Genomic DNA, 24,968 nt, shown 5'->3' with positions numbered 1-24,968 from the left:
ACATGTGGGAGGTATATAATCCATTCAGGACATGACACTATTGTGTCACATGGCGCAATGCCCGGGTGCCATGTGGCATAGGCGGTTAAGTAAAAAATATCATGTCAAGATGGTGGGCTTTGAACCTTTGAACAGCCACTCCCTATTATCGGTGAACAATTTTTATTTGAACTATATCAAATGCGAATTGGAAGGTGGTGATTAAAACCGCCAATCTCCCCATCCCACATTTCTATGGAAGTCCGTGAAAGGGGGTCTCGGGTCCCTACAAATAATTGTTATCAAACAAATAACCTGAATATGATGGCCCACAACCTTCCTCTTTTTTGTAGGAATGTGGGCCCATGTACATGATCTAAAGACGCAAAAATAGGTGACTTCTAGTTGTAAGCCAATCCAATTACAAGCTTCAAAAGGTGTTATACCTGTAAAAGATTTGTGAGATTCATTTTGTAGTATGAAGCATAGTTGATTGCTTCACCCCACAATTTGGAAGGAAAGAGATCTTGCATTTAACATGCAACTACCATGTCTTTCAAAGATCGATTCTTCCTCTAAGCTACACCAAAATTTTATTTATATTTATTTATATTTAAACTTGTTGTTTGTAATTCTATGCTAAGCAATGTGGTTATGGATATTGGACAACTAACCTATTTGTATTAGACAAAATTATGAAAACCATTCTATATAACCCAAAGTCAGAACCTACTAAGGATGATTGCGATCACAAAGTTCCTATTGAAGGGTATTGAAAAATCTACAAGGCTTTGTTTGTAAATATCTATAATCTTTTGTGCTGACACTCTAATTGATTGATATTTTTGGGAGCATTAAAATGGCATGGAATTTTACATAGCTGTAATTACAAAATTTATAAGGCTTTATTTGTAAATCTCTGTAAATTTTTGTGAATGTTCAAGATAACTTCAACTTGATTAAAGATGTTGAGTATGGTCCATAATGTGTGCTTATGCTACCGATATGTTTTATAAAAGCTTTACTAATGTACAAAATGAGATGTGCACACAAAGATTTTTACTAGGTGGAAAGATACTCGGAGTTAAGAATGAATATATTTCTCTTACATGCATAATGTTTCAATATGGTGTGCTTTTATCTATTTGTTCAAACTTACATTTAGAAATCTAATTTTTAATCTTAGCTACTGTAGTGTTAGCATTATTTTCTACCTTTAAAGTTTGACTTACTCATGTTTGATTACAAATTTATTGCAACTTTTTTTTGTTTTTGATTAGTAAAAGAAACATTTATAAGGTTATTGCTATTTCCCACCTTTCAAGCTTCTTATTTCTCTATAATGAGGATCAAGTTGGTTTATTGAGGGCAAATTTTGTATTTGGAAGGCATTTTCGTGTTCATTCTATTTTTAATATTAGTTTATGAGAATAAGATAGAAATTAACATTATATAAACTTTATATTTATAGTCCCATTGAAGTTGTCCACCTATCTAAAATGGACATGATTGTACCCATGCATGCTTGTAATAGAAAATCCATTAGGTTTAAATATTAATGGAACCTCTAATATAAAGAATGAGGAATAATAAATATTAATGGAGCTTGTAATATTAATGGACTGATAATTGATACGATGTGCAAAGCTAAGCTATGATAATGATTTATGCTAAATTGCTAAAAAACAACTCTAAAAATGCTAACCAAATGAACTCATAGCTGCAAAGATAAAGACTCCTAATTTGACTATGAGATTAGCTATTAGTTCCAAAAATGGCTTAAGAGACTTCTATTCATAGCTTTTCTAGTGCATAAGCCTAGGTGATAGACATGAACAGTGCTCATTAAATCTTGCAATTTGGATGGCTATGAGCAAGAGGATGAGATGAGATAGAGAGAATATAGGATAGTTGGAGAAAATTTAGGGATAAGAGGATAGGTGTACTCAACTCCCTCCAAAGATGTAGGAAGGTTGAGAAATGTGTGTACATACATATTATTTGGAGAATAAATTGAATGTTGAAGATAATGATGCATATTAATATTAAAAATATTAATATCTTTAGTCATGATCGATGAGGTGGAAAAGAAGAAGTGATGTGGAAATGAGGTGAGTTGGAAAAGGAAGATTAAATAATTAATAAATTATTTAACTGATGAGACTATAGGATAGTGGATAGAAGTTTAACTAAATATTAGATATTTAATTAATTGATTAGAATAAATGAAGATAAATGAATTAATTAATAAAATGTTTCAATTAAATTAATTAATAGAAGAATATGAAATGAATTAAATAAACTAATCTTTTCAAATTAACTATTTAATAGAAGAATAATTATTAAATAAATATAATATATTTATTTAATTACTCTTAGCCAATTTTATGTGTATACATTTTGCCCCTCTTTGAAAAGATGTTGAGACAACATTGTTTCAAAGATTAAATCAAGTCTTGATAATACCCCTAATGAAGATAAAAATCTTGATTGTGTGCCCCCTTGGGAGATTAATCATGAAATTGTTGAAAAATTTGATTGAGCAATTGATCTCATGATAATTGATTGAAGAGATTTGAAAAGAGGCCCCTCAATTAAATTCATTTTTGTAAAACAAATAAAATTTCCCCATTTTTGAAAAAATAACTACCCCTTCAAAAATAAAAAAGGTAATAATAAAATTAACGTAGATCAATTTTATCCTCATTTGCAATTTGTTAGTGTTTGGAGAAAAAAGAATTTGGGGTGTTGAGCTAGCAAGATCGCAATCCAGTATAAGAGGCATTGATTTGAGTGCGTCTGTGAATACCAGAGATGTGTTGAGTAGAGCCCATTGGTGAGTGACCTATCCCAAGCTTTGGTTTGAATTTTCCATACAAGTTTTTTGATTTTTTCGCATGATTTAGGCTAGTTTTCAAATTTTTCTGATTTTCACATTGTAGTTTCTCACATTTGTTAGGTATTTTAGCACATTTATCATTTTGGTTAAAGCATTTGATGATTTAGCATATTTATCTTGTATGTTCATGCCTTTGTCAAAGATGATAGCACAAATGTTGGGTTAGCGCCTATGTGAATTATGCTTGCGTATTTGATCGTTATGTTAGTGCATTTGCTTAATTTAGTGCCTTTTCTTTGTGTATTCACACATATGTTTAATTGGTTAGCGCAAATGCTTGTTTTAGCACATGTGGTGATTAGGATAGCACTTTTGTTCTATTGTACAACACTTTTGTTTAAAATTGAACTTTTTTTATTTTGGCAATGTTAAAGTTCAATTCTCAGCTATGTGCCATTTAGGATAGATGATTGATAGAAATCATCTTGTCCAATTAAATAGGAGAAACTTGATGTTCTCTAGTGTTGGGAAAAATTCTCAGCTATGTGCCATTTAGTCCCAAAGTTGAGAGATTAGACATATTGATGCCTATGGATTATGTCACCTATTATACATTCCGAATATGACATATAATAGGGGTCTGTTGACCGCATTAGCTGAGAGATGGCATAGCGAGCACAACATGTTTCACCTCTCCACTGGTGAGATTAGTGTGACCCTTGAGGATGTCTATAGGATCCTTCACATTCCTATGACTGGCGAGCTTGTCCAGTATGACTACCAGGATCTAGGTGGGATAGAGGCATATAGGAGAGTGTTTGGTGATTAGAGAATTGATGGTGGTGAGATTCGATGGGAGGAAATGATCATGCACTATGAGACTTTCCCATTGATACTGCCAAGCTTGATTGGTGGATTCATATGTCCTGATTGGAGGTCTCAAGGATTTGTCATTCGATGGGAGGCATTTTGCAGAGCATGATGCAACATCATACTAGGTATGCATGGGGTGTGTGTGTGCTTTCTCAGCTGTATCATGATTTACATTAGGTTGTTTATGATGGCGGAGCTAGTCTCTCCACTAGTTGTACATTTCTTAAGGTCCGGTGTTGGCTGCACATTATTTTTACTCATTTGATACATGACAGAGTTTGTGGTGATGGTCAGCCATATGTGTATTTGTACAAAGGTATTATTACTTAGCCTAAGCTGGGTAATATTGACTATTGGAGATGGGTACTAGATTCCATGGATACTATGATTTGGAGACCTTATATTCATTGTGAGTCATGGTTAGATGACACTCGTATTTTTTATTTTATTTTGGAGAGTAGGTATCTGATTAGTTGCACTCCATTTATTATTGAGAGATAGTTATTCAGTCACAATTTGAGATAGTTTGGTATCATTCAACACATGCCTTATGTTGTTGCGATGTATGCACGGTGATACAAGGATAGACGAGATTGGGGTCCTTCATTGTCTTTTGAGATAGCATACGCAAAGGTTTTGGTTGTTCCCATTGTAGCATAGGATTTGAGACCACATATTTTGGATGTTGGGATTACATCGAATTATGCACACTACCTTATTGCACACCCATTTCTTTGCATTACTAATCCTACAGATTCTCCTCCTAGTTCAAGAGATGAGGAAGATGATTCATGTGATCTTGTTGTTAGATGGTGGAGATAGAGACAAGAGCTTAGAGTTTCCTGTGAGGCTGGAGGAGATGAGGGGGATGAGGGTAAAGATGACCAAGGAGGGAGATGAGGACGGAGAAGAGGTCGAGTTAGAGTCCAAGGAGGACCTTTTAGATAGGTTGGTAGGGTTGGGAGGCCACTTCCTATGGCAAGGAGAGTGCAGGTAGAGAAGGGATTGGATTAGTAAGAGGATTAACCTCTCCTAGATTAGGAAGAGGTGGAGGATTAGATAGAGGTTGGGGGAGGGGGATTGATTTTGGGCAGATCCATCTAAATTTGGGAGTGATGCTGGCATAGGGTGGTTGGGATGAGGGGGAGGAGGATTCAGAGGATCATGCGCTCCTCATTCAGTGGCAGATTATGAAAGCTACTCGGGTGCAAACTATAGCAAGTGAAGAGGGGGGTGGTAAGGAGGGTATGCAGGATGTAGCCCAATAGGATGAGCCACAGTAGGAGACCATGGATGACCTTAGAGCATAAATATATCAGCTCAAGGCATAGGTATAGGTGCTCATTCTTGAGAGGGATAGAGTTGTGAGGAGATATCATGATTCATAAGCTATTATTGATCACGTACAAGCTATCAGTCATTGCATGGACCTAACTCCCAGAGCTAGTTTTGCTATCAAAGCAACACACTAGATGACACCGATAGAGAATGAGGAGCTAAATTGACAAGTGCCAAAGTTGTTGAAGAAAGGTTGATCAAAAAATTTTTGAGTCCTTGTGTAGTACCTTGTGTAGTACCAACCATGTTAGCACCTAAGAAGAATGAAGAATGGAGGATGTGTACTGATTCTAAAGAAATAAACAAGATCATAGTGAAGTACCAATTTCCTTTACCTAGGATGGATGACATAATGAATTGTTTGAGTGGAGCCAAATAACACACAAAGATAGACCTCAAGAGTGGATATCAATAGATCAAAATTAGGGAAGGAGATGAATGGAAGATAAAATTCAAGAAAAATGAAGGATTGTATGAATGCTTGGTGATGTCTTTTGGGTTGATTAATGCACCAAGTACTTTCATGAGATTAATGAATGAGCTATTGAATAAATTATTGGGTAAGTTTGTTATTATGTATTTGGATGACATTCTTATTTTCAATAAGACAAAGGAGGAACATATGTTGCATTTGAGACAAGTTTTGCAGAGACTAAGAGAAGAAAAGTTGTTGATAAATCTTAAGAAGTGTAGCTTCATGAAGGAAGAATTGGTATAGTTGGGATTTGTTATATCTATGGATGGATTGAAGATGGACCCTGAAGAAGTAAAAGCAATTGTTGAATGGCCTACACCGGAAAGCATTGGAGAGGTAAGATCATTTCACAAATTGAATAATTTCTACTATAAGTTTATCAAAAATTTCAGTTCAGTTTATAGCTCTATGACTGAGACAATGAGGGGAGATAGAAAAGAATTCAAGTGGATAGTTAGAGCAACTAAGAGTTTTTAATTGTTGAAGCAAAAGGTGAGTAAGCAACCAATACTAGCTTTACCAGATTTTAGCAAAGTGTTTCAAGTGGACTATGGTGCAAGTAGAAATACAATTGGAATAGTCTTAAGTAAAGAAGGGAGAGAAGTTGCTTATTTTAGTGAGAATTTGAATGATGCAAGAAGGAGATATTGTGTGTAATATGATCAGGAATTTTATGTCATAGTTCAAACCTTGAATAAATGGAGACATTACTTGTTGCCTAAGGAGTTTGTGTTGTATAATGATCATCAATCTTTTCAATATTTTAACAATCAAAGTAAGTTGAATTAGAGACACATGCGATGGGTAGAACTCTTGTAGAGTTACACCTTTGTGTTGAAGTATACAAGTGGAAAGTCAAACATTGTTGTTGATGCATTGAGTAAAAGGAGGAATTTGCTGATAGAGATGAGTGTGAAAGTATTAGGATTTGAGGAGTTGAAGACCTTGTATGCAAATGACCCAGATTTCGCAAAACCTTAGAAAGAATGTAGAGAGCCGGTTATGGTGGATAGAACTAAGTAGTTCGATTACTTCATTTAGGATGGGATGTTATTTAGAGGAGTTTTATCTGAAATTTTGATAAAGGAGAAGCATACTAGAGGATTAGCTAGACACTTTGGTGTTGACAAAATAGTGGCATTGGTGAGTGAAGGTCGACCACATGCCAAGGAATGTTGGAAACAATGAATTGAAGCTTTGCAAGCTTTGGAAATTATCTAGAAGATTCGCTAAACAAAAAATATAAACAAAGTTGAATACTAAAAAAAACCAAATTAAAATGTAGCTCTCGACCTAATTGAAGACTAAACCAATTTGAACCTAACATTAAAATAAATTAAACCATAAAACTAGAATAAGTAGAATGATAACCCTAAACCTAATTAAATATTAGATAAAATTAAAAAGAACCCTAAACCAGTTATATATAATTGAAATTATTCATTTAAATAAATAATTAGAAATAAATTATTCAATTAGCTTTATTTTTCATTCTTAAACATGTGTCAAACTCTAATGCTAAACCTAATTGAATCCTCATCTTAATAGTAAACTAGTACCAAATGGTTAAATTTAACTAAACCATAAAATCAACCGTAAATGAAAACTCAAACTAACTTTAATCTTTATAAAGACCTAATGTAAATTGAACCCTAACCCTTAATAAATGCAAACAAATTTGAATGCCAACACTAAACCTAATTGAATACTAAACTAGATTAAGCACTAAACATAACCTTGAACCAAATTAAAATCTAACCTTAATAATAAACCACATGGAAACATGAAAATATACATGAATCAGATACCCTAAGCCTAAACCAAATTAAACCCTAACCTAACACTAAACCAAATCAAAGTAGATACTAAAAGCTAATTTAACACTAAATAAAATTGAAGACTAACCCTTATTAAATTAGAGTTAGTGTTATGATCCTAACCCTAACTATAAATCTAGATTTAATCTGAATCTGAACAATAAACCAAATTTAATAATAAATCTAATTCAACTTTATCCCTAAATCGCATTCAACACTAAGACTAAACCTAGTTGAACATTCAATTTAACCCTAACCTAAATATTAAAAAACAAGAAGTCTAATCTTAAACCTAACATAACTCTAACCCTAACAATAAACTAAATTAAAATGTAACCCTCAACATAATTGAAGACTAAACCATACTCAACCCTAACATTAAACCATATTGAACCTTAACACTAAACCAACAATAGATAAAACTAAATCCAAATTTTATATTTTATTGAATACTTAATTAAATTGAACCTTAACCCTAAACAAAATTAAAGCTAAATCTTAAACCAAATTGAACCCTAACCTAACACTAAATCCACTTCAATCATAACCATTATTACATTATGTGAACTATTTTAATACCAACCCTAACCTCGAAATTAAACCCTAACCCTAGGTTTAAATCAAATTGAACTATAACTCTAAATGATATTGAGCTCTACACCTAAACCTAATTAAGAATTTAACTAAATTAAACTCTGAGCGTAACATTAAACCAAATTGAACCCTAAAACTAAAGCAAATTCACCGCTTTAGCTAACATTAAATTAAATCCAACATTTACCCTAAACCTATAATTGAACATTATAATTAAACTAAACTCCAAGCCTAATTTCATCAGTTCAATTTGTTTGTATGAGATAGATCGATCTCACAGTGCATAGTTTGTTTGTGGATTGAAGAAAGGTTCAAGGGATAATTTTGCGTACAAAAATTCGTCGGCAGAAGAGTGCCCAGAGGGAAGTGTGCCCATCGTGGAGATCACACGTGAACGTGTTGAAAGAGCAGGATCTCTGAGACAATACTTAAATACAGGATTGCACGATAACACACAGAAAACTCATGAAGAAGCCAAGGTTTGATACTAATGAAATTTTTATATTAGTAAAGAAACGTCAAGGAAAATTATTTATTTTCACCCTGAACTACTTTTATCTATATTTTGTAGAGCGCAGTAGCATTTATAAGTCCAAGGGGAAGCCAGGAGATCCATGAGATCAAAGCTTCTTTCAATGTATGGCAACCTTCCGTGGACACCAGTAATTCAGTTTTTAGCGCCGCTATATTGCGTCTTCTCCATGAGAATCCTGATGAGTCAATAAACGAAGCAATGGAAGCTGGATGGATGGTTTGAATAATTACTTTCTTTGTTTATTTCTACTAGCTCTATACTTTCCATTAGTAGAAATGATAATAAGGTGTATGTAACGCCTGCAGGTTTACCCCAGTCGCTATGGTAGTCCACGCGTTACATTTTATGTTGCCCATAGGGTTTTCCGTAAGGTAATGATTTAAATGGATTTTTAGATAATTTAATATATAAAATAAATGTTTTTTACAATTTTTAATTTTGTCATAGTTTTGTAGTTGTTTAAGTTTATTCTAAAATTGTATCTGTGTCTTTTGGAGGGCGAGGAAAAAGACTGCATCGACCTATCTTGTAAAGATTTTATTCAAGAAGGAAAAGAATACTATCCAGGAATGCCAATTCCTGGTATTTCTGCATATGATGGTACACAGATGGACAGCACCATAAGCATAAGAAGAGTAAGCACAAATATCTGTATATTTGTAGTTTCCTTAATATAAAGGGTTAGAAAACTACATTATTTACATACTAAATTACATCTTTACAAAGTGGCTGACACTAATGTTTATATATAATTTTCAGGAAACCAGGGGTAATAATGCAAACAATCTAGTGTGGGCAGTATATTTACAAGACAAGTTAGTGGGTCATTGGCCTGCAATTCTTTTTCACGACTTGACATTTTATGGGAATTTGGCCCAAATTGGAGGACAAGTAGTGATAAGATCTGGCAAGCGAGGAACTCCGTTTCCCAAGACGGAAATGGGTAGTGGAGACTTCGCTAGAAAAGGTTTTAAGAAAGCAGCTTTTGTCAGGAACATACGATTGTTTACTAATAATGGTGCTCTTATAACTGATAGAAAAACGAATTACTTCCTAAGTAAAAGACATTGTTATGGTATAAAAGGATATGTGAAACAAGATGACTATTGGGGGCATCATATATATTATGGAGGTCCTGGAGGTAATGCTGGTTATTGTACGTATTGAAATACTTTTGCCCCAAAGCATGAATGATATGAAGCCGAGTGTGTGAGCTGCACAGCAGCAGAGAAATAAAATATATGCACTTAAATGTACTTTCTGGTGTATTTGAATCGTGTATCTTTTTCTTCGAAGTGCGTTCTGTTAACTCCTTGCAAATATTATTAGCCTTCTTTTTCTTCAGGAAGTGTGTTTTTGTTATTTTTCATTCTTACTGGAAGTGCCAATGGTGAGTAAATTAACTTAGTTTAAAAGCCCGTGTTTCGGACTTAGTATTTATTCAATAAAACTTTCATACATAAAATATCTATAAGTGTTTTTTTTGGTTAGTACTTTGCAATAGCAGAAATGGAAGCAAAGGAAAACAAGAAAATCCATGAAATAAAAGCTGTCTTCAATATATGGGAGCCTTCTGTGGAGTCCGGTTTTGGTTTTAGTAGCAGTCAAATGTGGGTTTGTTTTAGTTCACAAAATAAAACAATGGCGATTTCCTTTCAATTTGAAAAATTAATAGAAATCAATACATAGTAATGATAGTCATGTGATCCAGGAGGATTCACTTTAACAAATTTGCAAAAAAAGAATCTGAAATGGCAGCTTCTTTACCGGGGATTAGAACCCTCAAACCTCTCCTGCGAGCTACACTCTCCACCATTACAGAGCATTATCCATGCTAATCTATATTTGTCGTGGGTTGCATTTATAGAGGCGAAAGTTTGAGCATGATCCACCATTGTAGCCCACAAGGAAGTTTGAGCACTTAGTGGGCAGTTTACTATTTAGTTTTTATTTTGCTGTGATTTAATATTTAAGGGGGCTTGATTCACCCCCTCATAAATCAAGACATCAACCAATTCGAGTCATAAACGATATTAAGCCTCAGTTAAAAGATTATAAGGTTTGAATTAGGGGTAAGTCAATTATTATATTGTTATCCGCTATTTAGCATGTAAAATAATATATAAAAGGGGGAATTTCTTTGTAATGGGACATTGGTGATTAGATAGGGAGTTGAGGAGAATTCTTTTGGGATAACACATTCGAGAATTTCTCTTGTGTGCAGATTTTTGTAATCCCTAAGACATTGTCTTTGAGTGTAATTGCGTCGTGAGGTGATTGAAGCCTAATCCAAATAGAGGAGTACGCAGAAGTCTTTCAGTGAAAGAGGAGACTCTTGGAGATATTGTAATGCAAGTTTAAATCTTGGATGATGTAATAAGGTGATTAATGCTTGGCGTCATCAATAAAGCTTGTGCTCATATTGAGTGAACTCCGTTATCAAGCTTGTGATCTCTCTTCTTCTCTTCTCTCTTATTTTCTTTAAGTTTTGATTCCTTATTTCTTTTATTTTGTTATGCAAACAATTAAGTGAACGTAGCTTTTTTAATTTCAATGGATAAAAAAACTATAACCACGTAATTTTAGTTGCGATCGAGATAAATCTATTTAAATTTAATTCGTAAGCCTTAATTATAGATCAAGTGGTATCAGAGCAGTTTGAGGAAATTGTAAGTGGTGGATGCTAAATAGGTTGAAATTAAAGCAAGGAGAAGGTGCACTTGAATAGTTTAATCCAGAGATCAGATCGAGGCGATTTACTCAAAGATCAAACATGGAAAAACGGAAGAAGGAAAACATGTTAGTCCTAAACTCTTTGAGAAGGAAGAACAATTTTGTAAAGCATTCCTAGACATGAAGATGATGGTGGAAGAGTTGTGCAAGTATAGACAGAAGAAAAAGGAAATAAAGGACAAAAAGAAGAAGGAAGTTGAGTCCCCTTCGAAATATGACAAAGAAAAGGATTAGGAGGTGGTAGTGACTCTCCTGAACCTCCATCCCCGTCTTCTTTGTCTAGACTTCTTCTTCATCCTCTTTATCTGCTTCTTCTGCTTCTTCCCCCAAGAAGAAATAATCTGTACAGTCCGAATCTAACTCACCTTTGTTGAAACTTGATGTAAAATTTGAATTGCCAAACTATAATGGAAAACTAGGTGGAGAGAAACTTGATTATTGGATAAAACAAGTTGAGGTTTATTGCAAGATTCAGTTTCTTTTATCGATGATGCTCCAAAGATCCTGTTACCCACTCTTGACCTCGGAGGCACAACCTTAATTGGGTGGTAGAGCAGAACTCAAGAAGATCTTAGCCGATATGGTAAAATAATTTCTTTTTGGTTTGAGTTTACAAGTGCACTTAAGAAACAATTTTATCTGTTAGTTCACATGCAAAAAGAAACCCTAAAGGGATAAAGAATTTTTGATAATTAGAATAATTACTAAATACCTACAATATTATTTAATGCCTAAGCTTAGCTTAAGCATAGAGTATAATATACTAATAATAAAATAAATATTTATTAGCTAATACAAGATAACTCTAATAGGGGTCGTATGGCATCCTAATGGGTCATAGAATACCATATGACCCCTTAGGACACCATATGACCCCTAACGGCACCATATGACCCCTTATGACACCATATGACCCCTAACGACACCATATGGTGTCCTAAGGGGTCATATGGTGTCCAAAGGAGTCATATGGTGTTCTATGACCCCCTAGGACACCATATGACACCTTTTAACATCCTAGTACATGACATGACCACTTGTGACACCATATGACACCTCAAAACACAATATGGTATTGTTAGGTGCCATATGGTGTCCTAAGGGGTCGTATGGTGTCACTAGGGATCATATGGTTTCCTAAGGGGTCATATGGTATTCTATGACCCATTAGGATACCATATGACCCCTTATGATAGCATATGGCCCCCAACAACATCATATAACCCCTAGGACACCATATATTGTTGTTAGGGTTCACATGGTGTCCTAATGGGTCATAGAATACCATATGACATCTTAGGACACCATATGATCCATAACGACACCATCTGATGCCTTAGAACACCATATGACCCCTAACGATAACATATTGTGTCTTGAGGGCTCATATGGTGTCACAAGTGGTCATGACATGTACTAGGATGTTAAAAGGGGTCATATGGTGTCCTAGGGGGTCATCAAACACCATATGACCCCTCAGGACACCATATGACCCCTGAGGACACCATATGGTGTCGCTAGGGGTCATATGGTGTCCTAAGGGGTCATATGGTGTTGTTAGGGGTCATATGGTGTCCTAATGGGTCATATAGTATTCTATGACCCATTAGGATGCCATATGACCCCTAATGACACCATATGGTGTTGTTAGGGGTCCTATAGTATCCTAAGGGGTCATATGGTGTCATAAGGGATCATGTGGTGTTCAATTGCCTCTTAGGACACCATATGACCCCTAACAACACCATATGGTGTCTTGAGGGGTCATATGGTGTCTTTAAGGTTCATATGGTGTTGTTAGGGGTCATATTGTGTCCTAAGGGGTCATATGGTATCCTTAGGGGTCATATAATGTTCTATGACCCCTTAAGACATGCCATATGGTGTTTTTAGGGGTCATATGTTGTCCTAAGGGGTCATATGGTTTTCTATGACCCATTAGGACACCATATGACCCCTAACAACACCATATGACATGTCCTAAGGGGTCATATGGTGTCGTTATGGGTTATATGGTGTACTAAGGGATCATACGGTGTCCTAAGAGGTCATATGGTGTTCTATGGCCCCTTAGGACACCATCTGACCCGTTAGGACAACATATGACCCCTAAGGACACTATGGTGTCCTAAGGGGTCATATGGTATTGTTAGGGGTCATATGGCTCCCTAAGTGGTCATATGGTGTTCTATGACCCCTTAGGATACCATATGACCCCTAACCACATGATATAGTGTCCTAAGGGGTCATTTGATGTCGTTAGGGGTCATATGGTGTCCTAAGGAGTTATATGGTGTTCTATGACCCCTTAGGACACCATATGGTGTTGTGAGGGGTCATATGGTGTCATATGGGGTCATATGGTGTCCTAAAGGGACATAGAACACCATATGACCCCTTAGGACACCATATGGTGTTTTTAGGGGTCATATAGTGCCCTGAGGGCTCATATGGTGTTCCGAGGGGTATTAAAACACCATATGACCCCTTAGGACACCATATGTTGTCATTATGGGTCATATGGTGTCCTAAGGTGTCATAGAATACCATATGTCCCCTTAGGACACCATATGGTGTTGTTATGGATTATATTATGTTGCGTGGGGTCATATGGTGTCCTAAGGGGTCATAGAACATCATATGACCCCTTAGGACACCATATGGTGTTGTTATGGTTATATTGTGTTGCATAGGGTCATATAGTGTCCTAAGGGGTCATAGAACATCATATGACCCTTTCGGACACCATTTGACCCATTAGGAAATTATATGACCCCTTATGACACCATATGGTGATGTTAGGAGTCATATGGTTTCCTAAGGGGTCATATAGCACCATATGACCCCTTAGGACACCATTTGGTGTTGTTAGGAGTCATATGGTGTCCTAAGGGGTTATAGAGCACTGTATGACCCCATAGGACACCATATAACCTCTAATGACACCATATGACCCCTTAGGACACCATATGGTGTCATTAGGGTTCATATGATGTCGTGTGGGGTCATATGATGTTCTAAGGGATCATATGACCCCTTAGGACACCATATGACCCCTTTGGATACCATATAGTGTTTTTAGGGGTCATATGATGTTTTATGGGGTCGTAAAACACCATATGACCCCTTAAGACACCATATGGTATCATTAGGGGTCATATGGTGTCCTAAGGGGTCATAGAACACCATATTTCCCCTTAGGACACCATATGACCCCTTAGGATACCATGTAGTGTGATTAGGGGTCATATGGTGTCCTAAGGGCTCATAGAATACCATATGACACCATATGACCTGTAAGGACACCATATAACCCCTTAGGACACCATATGACCCTTAACGACACCATATGACCCCTTAGGACATGATATGGTGTTGTTACGGGTCATATGGTATCCTAATGGGTCACATGGTATTGTAAGGGGTCATATTGTATTGTAAGGGGTCATATGGTGTCTTAAGGGGTCATATGGTGTCATGAGCATCAAGACGACCAATACCCTCAACCCTATCTATCCTAAACAATGTTCCATCAATCTTGTACCCCATACCATAAACCTTATATCATAGAAACTATTATCTAAATCCTATATAGGGGAGGGAGAAAAAGGAGGGGAAAGGGAAGAATAAAGAGAAAGAGAGATCTATGAAGAAAGGAAGAGGTGGGTAGGGAGTGGCTGAGAGACCTAGGAAGGGAAGAGTCGATAGGTGAGGGAGAGAGAATAAAATAAGAGAGATAAGTTGACAAAGAGATAAAGAGGGGTAAGGAAGTAGAAAGGAAAGAATTGGAGATGAGAGAGATATAGAGGTGAGAGATCTAGAGCCTGGGAAGAGAGAGGTGAGATACCTAAGGTGGAAAGATAGAGGTGAAGGAGATACAGGGGGATTAAGAGACAAAGAGGGAGATGTATATATGTAAAGATGGAGAGAAGGAGAAAAATAGGTATGGAAAGAGAGGCTAGGAGGGAGAGGTATTCATTAAGAGAACACATAGAGAGAGAAGAGAATCAATAGGAAGAGAAGAGAGATGGAGGGAGGGAAGGTGAGAGAGAGAGGGAGAGAGTATAGGAGAGACCTAGAGAGGGGAGAGAGAAGAAAGTGGGAGTAATAGGTCTAGATTTTTTGGTAGATAAAGAGGTAATGAGAGAGATAAGAGAAGGAGAGAGTTAAAAAAGGGAGATGGGTAAGGGGTGATGGAGAGAGAGAGGTGGAGAGGAAGGGAGAGAAATAGGGAGGGGATAAATAGAGAGATGCGATATGTAGAGCATGAGAGAGAGGTTAAATAAATAGATGGGAGAGATAGAGGAGAGATAGATAGAGGGACTTAAAGATAGGTGCCTAATGAGACATTAATGGATAAGTATAGAGTTGGAGAGGTAATGAGGGAGAAATCTAGAAATTTGATAGAGGGAGGTAGAGAGAGTAGGAGGGAGACATGACAACCTAGGCAATTGAGAGAGGGAATAGATATAAGAGAAAATAGATGACTAAGAGGGGATGGATGGAGAGGTAGACATGGAGGGATTCAGAGACCTAAGGAATGAGGAGATAGATAGGTTTGGAGAAAGAGAATAGAGGGAGAGAGTTCATAAATGGATAGGGGTAAGGGAGATGGAGAGAAATATGGAGATGGGGGAAGAGAACTAGAGGGTGGACAATTAATTAGGTGAGATACCTAGAGGGGGAGAGAGAGGTGGGTAATAATATAGAGAGGGAAAGGTAGTGAGGTGAATATGGAGGGAGAAAGAGACCTAGACATGGGGAGAGAGCAAATAGAAGAGATAGGTAGTGGCAAAGAGAATGGAGAGGGAGGGGAGTGAAACAATAAGAGAATGAGAGAGAAGAAGAGATAGGGAGGGAATCTAGGATAAATATGGGGTTAACGAAAGAATGGAAGGTAGAGAAGCTAGGTTTACCTAGAGATGGGAGAGATAAGTGAAGAGACAAGAGAGGGATAGAGATAGGTCTAGAGTTTGGGGACGATAAAGAGAGAGATACATAGCTGAAGAATGTTAATAGGAGCATGCTGATTACTAAAATTTGACTATCTAAAATTTAATATGATCCTCTTAAAACTAGAATCTACATTATAAGTCCCATAGAGCTGAAAAAATACATATTGAAATTTGACTTATACTTAAATGTTATATTTCATGTATATATTCTCCTTTGAGGGTGCATATAACTTGTGCTCAGATTGGAAAATCTACACACTCACAAAACCTTCATATTGGACAATGCAGAACATTTGGTGCACGCCAAATTTGGCACTCACCAAATGCAAAAAAATGACTTTTCACATTTGGCGTGTGCCAAATTTGGCATGCACCAAATATGAAAATTCAAAATTTTGCATTTGGCGAGCACCATATTTTGCACTCACCAAATGGTTTGGATTTGAAATCACCAACCCTTTAGGTTGGATTGTACTTGAGCATCCAACCCAAAGGGTTGGATGACCATTTCAGGCATGACACATGTTTTTATCAAAAGATTAAAAAAATTCACATATTTTTGTCCATGCTCTCCATCAGGTTTGCACATGTTTCAATGAAACTAAAAAAAAATACCATAGAAACCTCAATCTGTCTCTTAGCTATCCAAGCATGTAATTTTTTTTGCATTTTTATTTCATTAAGGCTTTCATCTATAATTTCTTTTGTTAGTGTGTCCATTTCATCTATAGAAACCTCCCTCTCTCTATATTTTAGCTAATTTCTGACTGAAGTGTTTTTTAATTTTTTTTTTTAAAAGTTGACATTTTAGGAGGGCCACAAAAGACGCTATGTTATGTTTTTTTCATAAAAAAAAGACCACTTTTTGTGGCCCCCCATTTTGAAGCCCTTAATCTCTACCATTTTCATAATAAATTAGTAGTTTAGAAATTAGACTCGAAGCACTTTGACTCTTGTTCTTGATGCATCTTCAAATTTGGAGAGTAACTATCTTCAATTTGTCATTGAAGTTCAAACTTTGCTGATTCTAGAAAAAAATGGCATCTTAAGACCCCCTTTTGGTACCACAACTTGATGCACATACCCTCTAGTGGTATTGTGTGATGTAATTTTTGTAATTAATGGTTTATAGGTTTAGGGTTTAGCCGACCTTGTAAATAAGGTTGATGAGTTGTATTTATAGGTGACTTATTCATGTAATTTGGGTATGGATGGTTATGGGTGGTTATGTCTGCATTTTTAGAGAAGGATTATGTGCTTATAGAGTCATATCATTCAGGTGAAGGTTGGAAAGGTTTTGTGTTATAGAGTAGACATTAGTGCTTAACTAGAACTATATCAGGCATTAGTAGATGCTACTTTCATATATCATTTCTTTCTTGATTATAGTATGATGTTTATGTAAGTCAATGAGACTTCCCTTTATGATGAGAAGTGTGCTCTAGGCTATTGGCCTTTCTGCAAGTGCAAACCCCATTGTAATCATTCATAATACTACTGTAGAGTATTCATCTGATTGTGGGTAGGGTTTCCCACAATGGTTTTTCCCTTTCTGGGTTTTCCACATCAAATTATTGGTGTTATGTGTGTTGTACTTTCATGTCATATATTTCATTATGTTGTTCTCCGGTATAAGGTTTATAATTGAATTAATTGTTAAACTTGTTAGTAAACTAATTCACTCCCCCTCTTAGGTTATTGTCAATATCAGAGAATTCTAATAGTCTCTCCCTCTCTTTTCCTACATTCCTCAGCCCCTCTTTCTGTCTCTCTCACTTACACACACTCGTGCTCTCTCTGTCTCTCTCACTTACACACACCCGTTCTCTCTCTCTACCTCTCTCAGTTACGCACACCCATGCTCTCTCTCTCTCTCTCACACACACACACACACACACAACCCCTTCCTTCATCCCTCCCACTCTCTCACTTGGGCTCTATCAATCCCTTCTCTCTCTCTAGTCTCTCCCTATCTTTGCATCAAGCTCTCTCTCTAGCCTCTCCCTCTCTTTCCCTCAATTCCTACCTTCCTACCTCCATCTCTCTCACTGTGTGTCTCTCTCTCTCTACCTCAATCCCTCCCTTACTTGCTCCCTCTCACTTAGTCTCTCTCTCTCTCTCCCTCTAGTCTCTCCTTCTCTTTCCCTTTGGTATTTCCCTCTCTTTCCATCACTTCTTCCCTCTCTCTCTAGCTCTTCTCTCTCTATTTCCCCTATCTCTTTTCATCCCTTCCTCCCTCTCGCTCAAGATCATCTCTTCTCTCTAGTTCCTCTCTCTCTCTCTCTCTATCCTTCCCTCCCTCTCTCACTTGGGAACTATTTCTCTCTCTCAACCCCTTCGTAGAGAGAGGGAGAGACTTAAGAGAGAGAGAGAGTAGCCAAGATAGAGAGGGAGGGAGAAAAAGAGATATACCTAAGAGAGAGAAAGAAAGAGAAATGCAAGGGTTGGGAAAAAGAGAGGGAGATACTTGAGAGAGAGGGGGGATAGAGGGAGGGAGGGAAAGAGAGTGACCTAAGAGAGAGAGAGGGAGGAAGGAAGGGAAGGGTTGAGAGAGAGATAGAGAGAGGTTGATGGAAATAGAGGAAGAGACTAGAGATAGAGAGAGACCATGTGAGAGGGAGGGAGGGAGGAAGGAAAAAGTTAAGAGAGAGAGAACCCAACTCAAAGAGAGGGAGGAAGGGAGGGAGAGAGGTAGGGAGGGAGAGAGAGAGAGACCAAGAGAGAGAGAGAGGGAGAGAGAGAGACCTAAAGAAATTAAGGTTTTGTGTGTGTGTGTGTGTGTGAGAGAGAGAGAGAGAGAGAGAGAGAGAGAGAGAGAGAGAGAGAGAGAGAGAATATAATATAGAGTGAAGGGTAGTAAACAAAGGTAAAGAGGTAGTGTTATATCTTAGGGTTTAAAGGAGAGAGTGAGATAGAGAGAGGTATAAATGGTATAGAGGAAGAGTGATAGAGAGAAATCTCTAGGTTTAGAGTTAAGGGGAGATAAAGACAATGAAATAGAGATTATGAGAAAATTCTAATAAAATAATCTTGATTACTAAAATTTGACCAAGTCTAAAAATTTAAATGACCATCTAAAACTAGAATCTACATTATAACTCCTAGAGATCAAAAACCACTCTCAAAATATCTTGCCAATATATACATTAAATATGACTTAAAGTATAAGGGAAAGTGACTGACTTATACTTAAATGTTACATTTCATGTATATATACATCTTGAATTAGAATCAAATGTTATATTACATGTATATATTTGTAGAGAGTGAGTGAAAGAGAGACAATTTGCACTTTCCAAAATGGAAATGCAATTCTATTTAGCTAGTGTCAAATTTGGTGCTTGCCTTATTTAGCACAAACCAAATATATTTGGCATGACCAAACCTTAGGTTTGGCATGCCAAACCTATTGGTGCATGCCAAATATTGTGAGTACCTTATTTGCCATGCACTAAATGGCTACTTTTGGGCAAAAACAAATTGGAAACTTTATACCGAAAGATGACACAATGAAAGATATGACATGAATGCACAACACACATAAAACCAATATTTTGATGGGAAAAACTAAAAAGGGAAAAACCACAGTGGGAAACCCTACCCACAATCAAATGAATACTCTGCAGTAGTATTATGAATAATTACAATAGGGTATGCACTTGTAGAAACGCCAACAACCTAGAGTGCACTTCTTATCACAAAGGGAAGTCTCACTGACTTACATATACATTGGACTACAATTAGGAAAGAAGTGAACTGTGAAAGTAGCATCTACTAATGCCTGATACAGTTCCGGTTAAGCACTGATGTATGCTATGCAATACAAAAGCTTACCAACCTTCACTAGAATAATATAGCTTTATTCGCACATAATCCTTCTCTGATAATGCAAATGTAACCACCCATAGCCATCCATACCCAGATTAGATGAATAAGTCACCTATAAATATAGATCATCAACCATATTTACAAGGTCGGCTAAACCCTAAACCCATTAACCCATAATTAAAAAAATTGCATCACATGATACCACCAGACCAATATTATGATTTATATTGCATATCATGGACCTTAATCAAATATCCAAACAATTATATCAACCATAAATTCTGCTAAGACTAAAATCCAACATGCTTCACCAACTAGTAGAAACCCTTAGTGAAATAACATAAAGTTTAATCGGATCTAAATAGGACCATCATAATAGCACGTCGCCCAATGCAAAGTCACAAAAAGGTTAGGATACAATAAATATGTAGCAACAACATGATAGAAACAGACTCCATAAGTAGGACCCAAAATCCATTGACCAAGTCACCAAATAGTGCATATCGGTAAAGCTAATTGAGAATGCTAGGCAAGCCGGTAAAGCCAAAGCTAGCCCAGTACCAGTAGATACCAAAAATGATAACCAAATCATGAACCAACATAATATAGGAAGCATATTACCATCAGAATAAGAATCGTAAACCGATTCCAGATATCTAATCATACCGGATCAAAATCACAACCAAAACCAAGATGATCACCAAGATTAACCAGGATACACTATTGACATCAATCACAACACTAGCTCACCATATTGATGCATCCCTCCATCTCTAAGTCTCTTTCGGAGGGTGGGTAACCCCCAACTGATCTCTAAGATATTTGAAAGTGTCTTTAGGAAATGGTTTGGTTAAAATATCTACAATTTGTTCCTTAGTAGGCACATAAACCAGTACGACTTCCATTGCTTCAACCTTTTCCTTTAAGAAATTATAACTTAGAGAAATTTGTTTTGATTTGGAATGAAATACCAGATTATTTGACATATCAATCACAATAGTATTATCACAGTGAATAACAATAGGCTCATCATAACTTACCATTATATCCTTTAACATTTGTTTCATCCATAAAATATGAGTATAGTTTGTAGCAGCTGCAACATATGCGACTTCAGCAGTAGACAATGAAGTGCATGATTATTTCTTATTAATTCATGAAACCAAATTCTTCCCAAGAAAGAATGCACCACTAGTAGTGCTCTTTTGGTCATCCACATCTCCTACCCAATTAGAATTTGTATATGCACATAATGTGAAGTCATCATCCTTAGGATACCATAACCCAAAGTCTCTTGTACTTGCCAAATATCTAAATATCCTCTTGACAACAATATCATGAGTTTATCTCGGATCTACCTGAAATATATAATTAATGCAAACAAAATTCATTATATCAGGTATTGTCTGAGTTAGGTACAAAAAACCACTAATTAATGATTTGTATATACTCGGATTCACTTTATGGGATTCATCATCCTTTGATAATTTGCAACTAGTTATCATAGGAGTACCAACATGTTTAGAATTCTCAAGTCCAAATTTCTTAAGTAACTCCTTCACATACTTAGTTTGACAAATGAAAATACCTTTATCAGTCTGAGTAATTTGCAAACCTAAGAAAACTTTTATCTCACCAATCATAGACATTTCAAATTAATTCTTCACATCATTAGAAAATTTCATGCATAGACCTTCTTCTCCTCCAAAAATGATATCATCCACAAATACTTCAATAATCAGTATATCATCATGTTCATTTTTGTAATATCAGTTACTATTAGCATTACCTTTGTAAAACCAAGTTTTGAAATAGACTTATCCAATCTAGCATACCATGCTCTAGGAGCCTGTTTTAGTCCATATAAAGCTTTCTTCAATCTGCAAACCATGTTGTTTCTTTTGATAAATAAAATCCATCTAGTTATTCAATGTAAAATTCCTCTTCAAGATATCCATTCAAAAATGCACATTTAACATCCATCTGATATACTTTGTAGTTCTTGTGTGAAGCATAAGCAAGAAAAAGTCTTACCCCTTCAATTCTAGCAACCAGGGCATAAGTCTCTCCATAATCAATTCCTTCTTCCTGTGAATAGCCTTTGTAAACCAATATAGCCTTATTATTTACAACTTGACCTTACTCATTCAATTTATTCCTAAAAAAGCATTTACTTCCAATAATGTTCTTGTCTTTAGGTCTAGGTACTAGTTCCCATGTCTTATTCTTTTCAATCCGATCTAATTCCCCTTCCATTGCTTTTATCCAATTTTCATCCTTACTTGCTTCAATAAATGATTCCAGTTCAATTTGAGAAATTAAACTTACCTCTTCAGTAGCCAACCTTCTCCTAGTCACCACACCTTTCCTTTTATCTCCAATGATTTGATCTTCAGAGTGATTTAGTTTTGCATACCTGGGAGTCTTTGAATTTTCTTGATTTGCGAACTCATTCTATTGTTATTCTATCACTGTTGGATTCTCTAATGCTACCAGTGTCACTGGTTCACTATTTTGATTTGATTCTTGCATTACCAATTCGAGTCTGATAAATTCATCTTATAGTCCATAATCAAATGATCTGATCTAATTACTGCAATGCTCATCCACCTTGACATTTATGCTTTTTATTATCCTATTCAATCTTTTGTTATAACATCTATATGCTTTACTCTTCATAGAATAACCCAAAAATATTCTTCATCACTTCTAGGATCAAACTTTCCTAATGCATCATCTCTTCTAATATAACATTCACTTCCAAAAATTCTGAAATATATGACAGTAGGAGTATGAACAAACCATAATTTATAAGTTGTCTTACCGGTATCACCTTTAATGTGTACTCTATTGAAAGTGTATGCTCCTATGTTGATAACCTCTCTCTAATAGATATCAGGTAATCTATCTTTGTCATCATTATCCTTGTTGTATCCAATATTTTTTTGTTCTTCCTTTCCACCAATTTGTTCTGTTGTAGAGTTCTAGGTGTAGAAAATTGTCTCCTAATACCATTCCTTTCATAGAAGTTGTTGAACTCACTAGATGTAAACTCACCATCATGATCTGATCTCAAGCATTTTATCTTCAATCCTATCTCAGTCTCAACCATAGATTTAAAGATTTTGAATTTCTCAAGAGCTTTAGATTTTCCTTTCAAAAATGCTACCACATGATTCTAGAATAGTCATCAATAAGTAACATAAAATATCTATCACCTAGAAAAATTTTAGCCCTTGCCAGTCCACACAAATTAGTATGAATAAGATCAAGAACTTCATTATATTTATCATGTATACTTCTGGAAGAAGTTGTAACTTGCTTACCCATTTGACATTCTCTACATATCGGATTATATGGTTTAACAATTTTGGGCAAATCCCTAACAGCCGATATTGAACTGATCTTCACTATGCAATAAAAATTTACATGACACATCCTCTCATGCCATAAAAAACTTTTGTGAATCTGAGCAATCAAGCAACCTTCTCACTGGAGTTCAAATGAAAGATATTAACTTTGGTCTGAGTTACGGAAGCACTCTCCAATCCAAATTTATTGACGATATTAAATTTTCCATCTTTGAATTGCAAATGAAATCCTTTATCCACCATATGACCTACACTTAAAATATTATGCTTTAAGCCTTCAACATAATAAAAATTATCGCTATTAGTCTTAGCATCCAATGATATTGTTCCTTTGCCTTTGATCCTGCATGCCTTGTTGTCTCCAAATTTGACCAATCCGCCATCAAATTGTTGCATTGTAAGAAACTTTCTCTTGTCACTAGTCATGTGATGCAAGAAACCACTATCCATAACCCATTCATCCTTCTCTTCAATTTTCGCAGCTCAAGCCTTTTCTTCAGTATGAGTTGTTTCAATGATAGATTTTGGAGAATCATCCTTAATAGCAATAAAGACCCAATCTTTCCTGGATGAGGCTCCATTACAAGATCCACTCACAGGTTCATCACCATCATCATCATCATCATCATCATCATCATCATCATCATCATCATCATCATCATCATCATCATCATCATCATCATCACCATCATCATCATCATCATCATCATCGTCATCATCGTCATCATCATCATCATCATCATCATCATCATCATCATCATCAGTAATACCAAAATCATCACCAACCTAATAACATGATTTATCCTTATTTCTTTTGAATCTAGGTGTGCTCTGATATTCAGGATTAGGCTTATAATTCTTCATAAATCTTTCATGATTCCTAGAAGCTCTTTCAGGGCATCTAGATGCAAAATGACCAATCTTATTGCATGAAAAATATTTAAAAGGGACTTTTCCTTAATACTTCTTTCCAATCTATCTTCTTCTTACTAGAGGCAGATGCTTTAAATGTAGTCTTAGTTTTAACAGCACTCTGATCTCCAAGTTCTTCAAGTTCACATGCAGTCAATTTCCCAAGTAATGTATCTTTGGTCACAGGGGTACTTGACATTGTCGAGAGTTCATTGACAATAGTAGCCTTTATCTTGTAAGTTGGAGGTAGAACTCTCAAAACTTTTGACACTATCTTATCCTCACTAACCAATCCACCATAGCATTTGATACCCATGACAATCTCATTGACTCTATCCATGAAAGAAATTATCTTCTCATCTTCTACCTTCTTCAAAGTTTCATACCTTACCCGGAAACCTTCAAGTTTAGAAATCTTCACTGCCTAGTCACCTTCATAAAGAGTTTCAAGGTTCAACCAGATTTGCTTAAAATTCTCCAATTCTATGACGTTCAATAGCTTTTCATTAGATAGGGCGCTTAACAATTCTTATTTTTCTCTCACATCATTTTGGGCTCTCTTCTTTTCATTAGCAGGTGTTGGTGTTCCTAAATTAGGATCATGAGGTATATACCCTTTCTCCACTATCTCGAAAACTTCAGTTCCAAGACATCTAAGAGGAATCTTCATTCACTCCTTCCATATTTTATAATTTGTAGAATCAAATCTGGGACTCTCC

General features: G+C 36.0%; 1 protein-coding gene across 1 annotated transcript in view; it reads left to right on the top strand.

Moving 5' to 3' along the window:
- Nucleotides 1-9,745, top strand: part of LOC131041505 (protein neprosin-like) — a 60,341-nt gene extending 50,596 nt beyond the window's left edge. The window contains exons 3-7 of the mRNA XM_059207707.1: nucleotides 8,221-8,394; nucleotides 8,487-8,666; nucleotides 8,756-8,821; nucleotides 8,948-9,085; nucleotides 9,210-9,745. Coding sequence (XP_059063690.1) covers nucleotides 8,649-8,666; nucleotides 8,756-8,821; nucleotides 8,948-9,085; nucleotides 9,210-9,617 — 630 coding nt within the window. The 5' untranslated portion in view covers nucleotides 8,221-8,394; nucleotides 8,487-8,648 and the 3' untranslated portion in view covers nucleotides 9,618-9,745. The remainder of the gene's footprint in view (nucleotides 1-8,220; nucleotides 8,395-8,486; nucleotides 8,667-8,755; nucleotides 8,822-8,947; nucleotides 9,086-9,209) is intronic.
- Nucleotides 9,746-24,968: the final 15,223 nt, after the last annotated feature.

Source organism: Cryptomeria japonica, chromosome 7 (assembly GCF_030272615.1).
Source record: "Cryptomeria japonica chromosome 7, Sugi_1.0, whole genome shotgun sequence".
In the NCBI taxonomy this organism is placed as follows: domain Eukaryota; kingdom Viridiplantae; phylum Streptophyta; class Pinopsida; order Cupressales; family Cupressaceae; genus Cryptomeria; species Cryptomeria japonica.
Note: the sequence above shows the minus strand (reverse complement) of the source record. Positions and strands in the feature narration are given on the sequence as shown.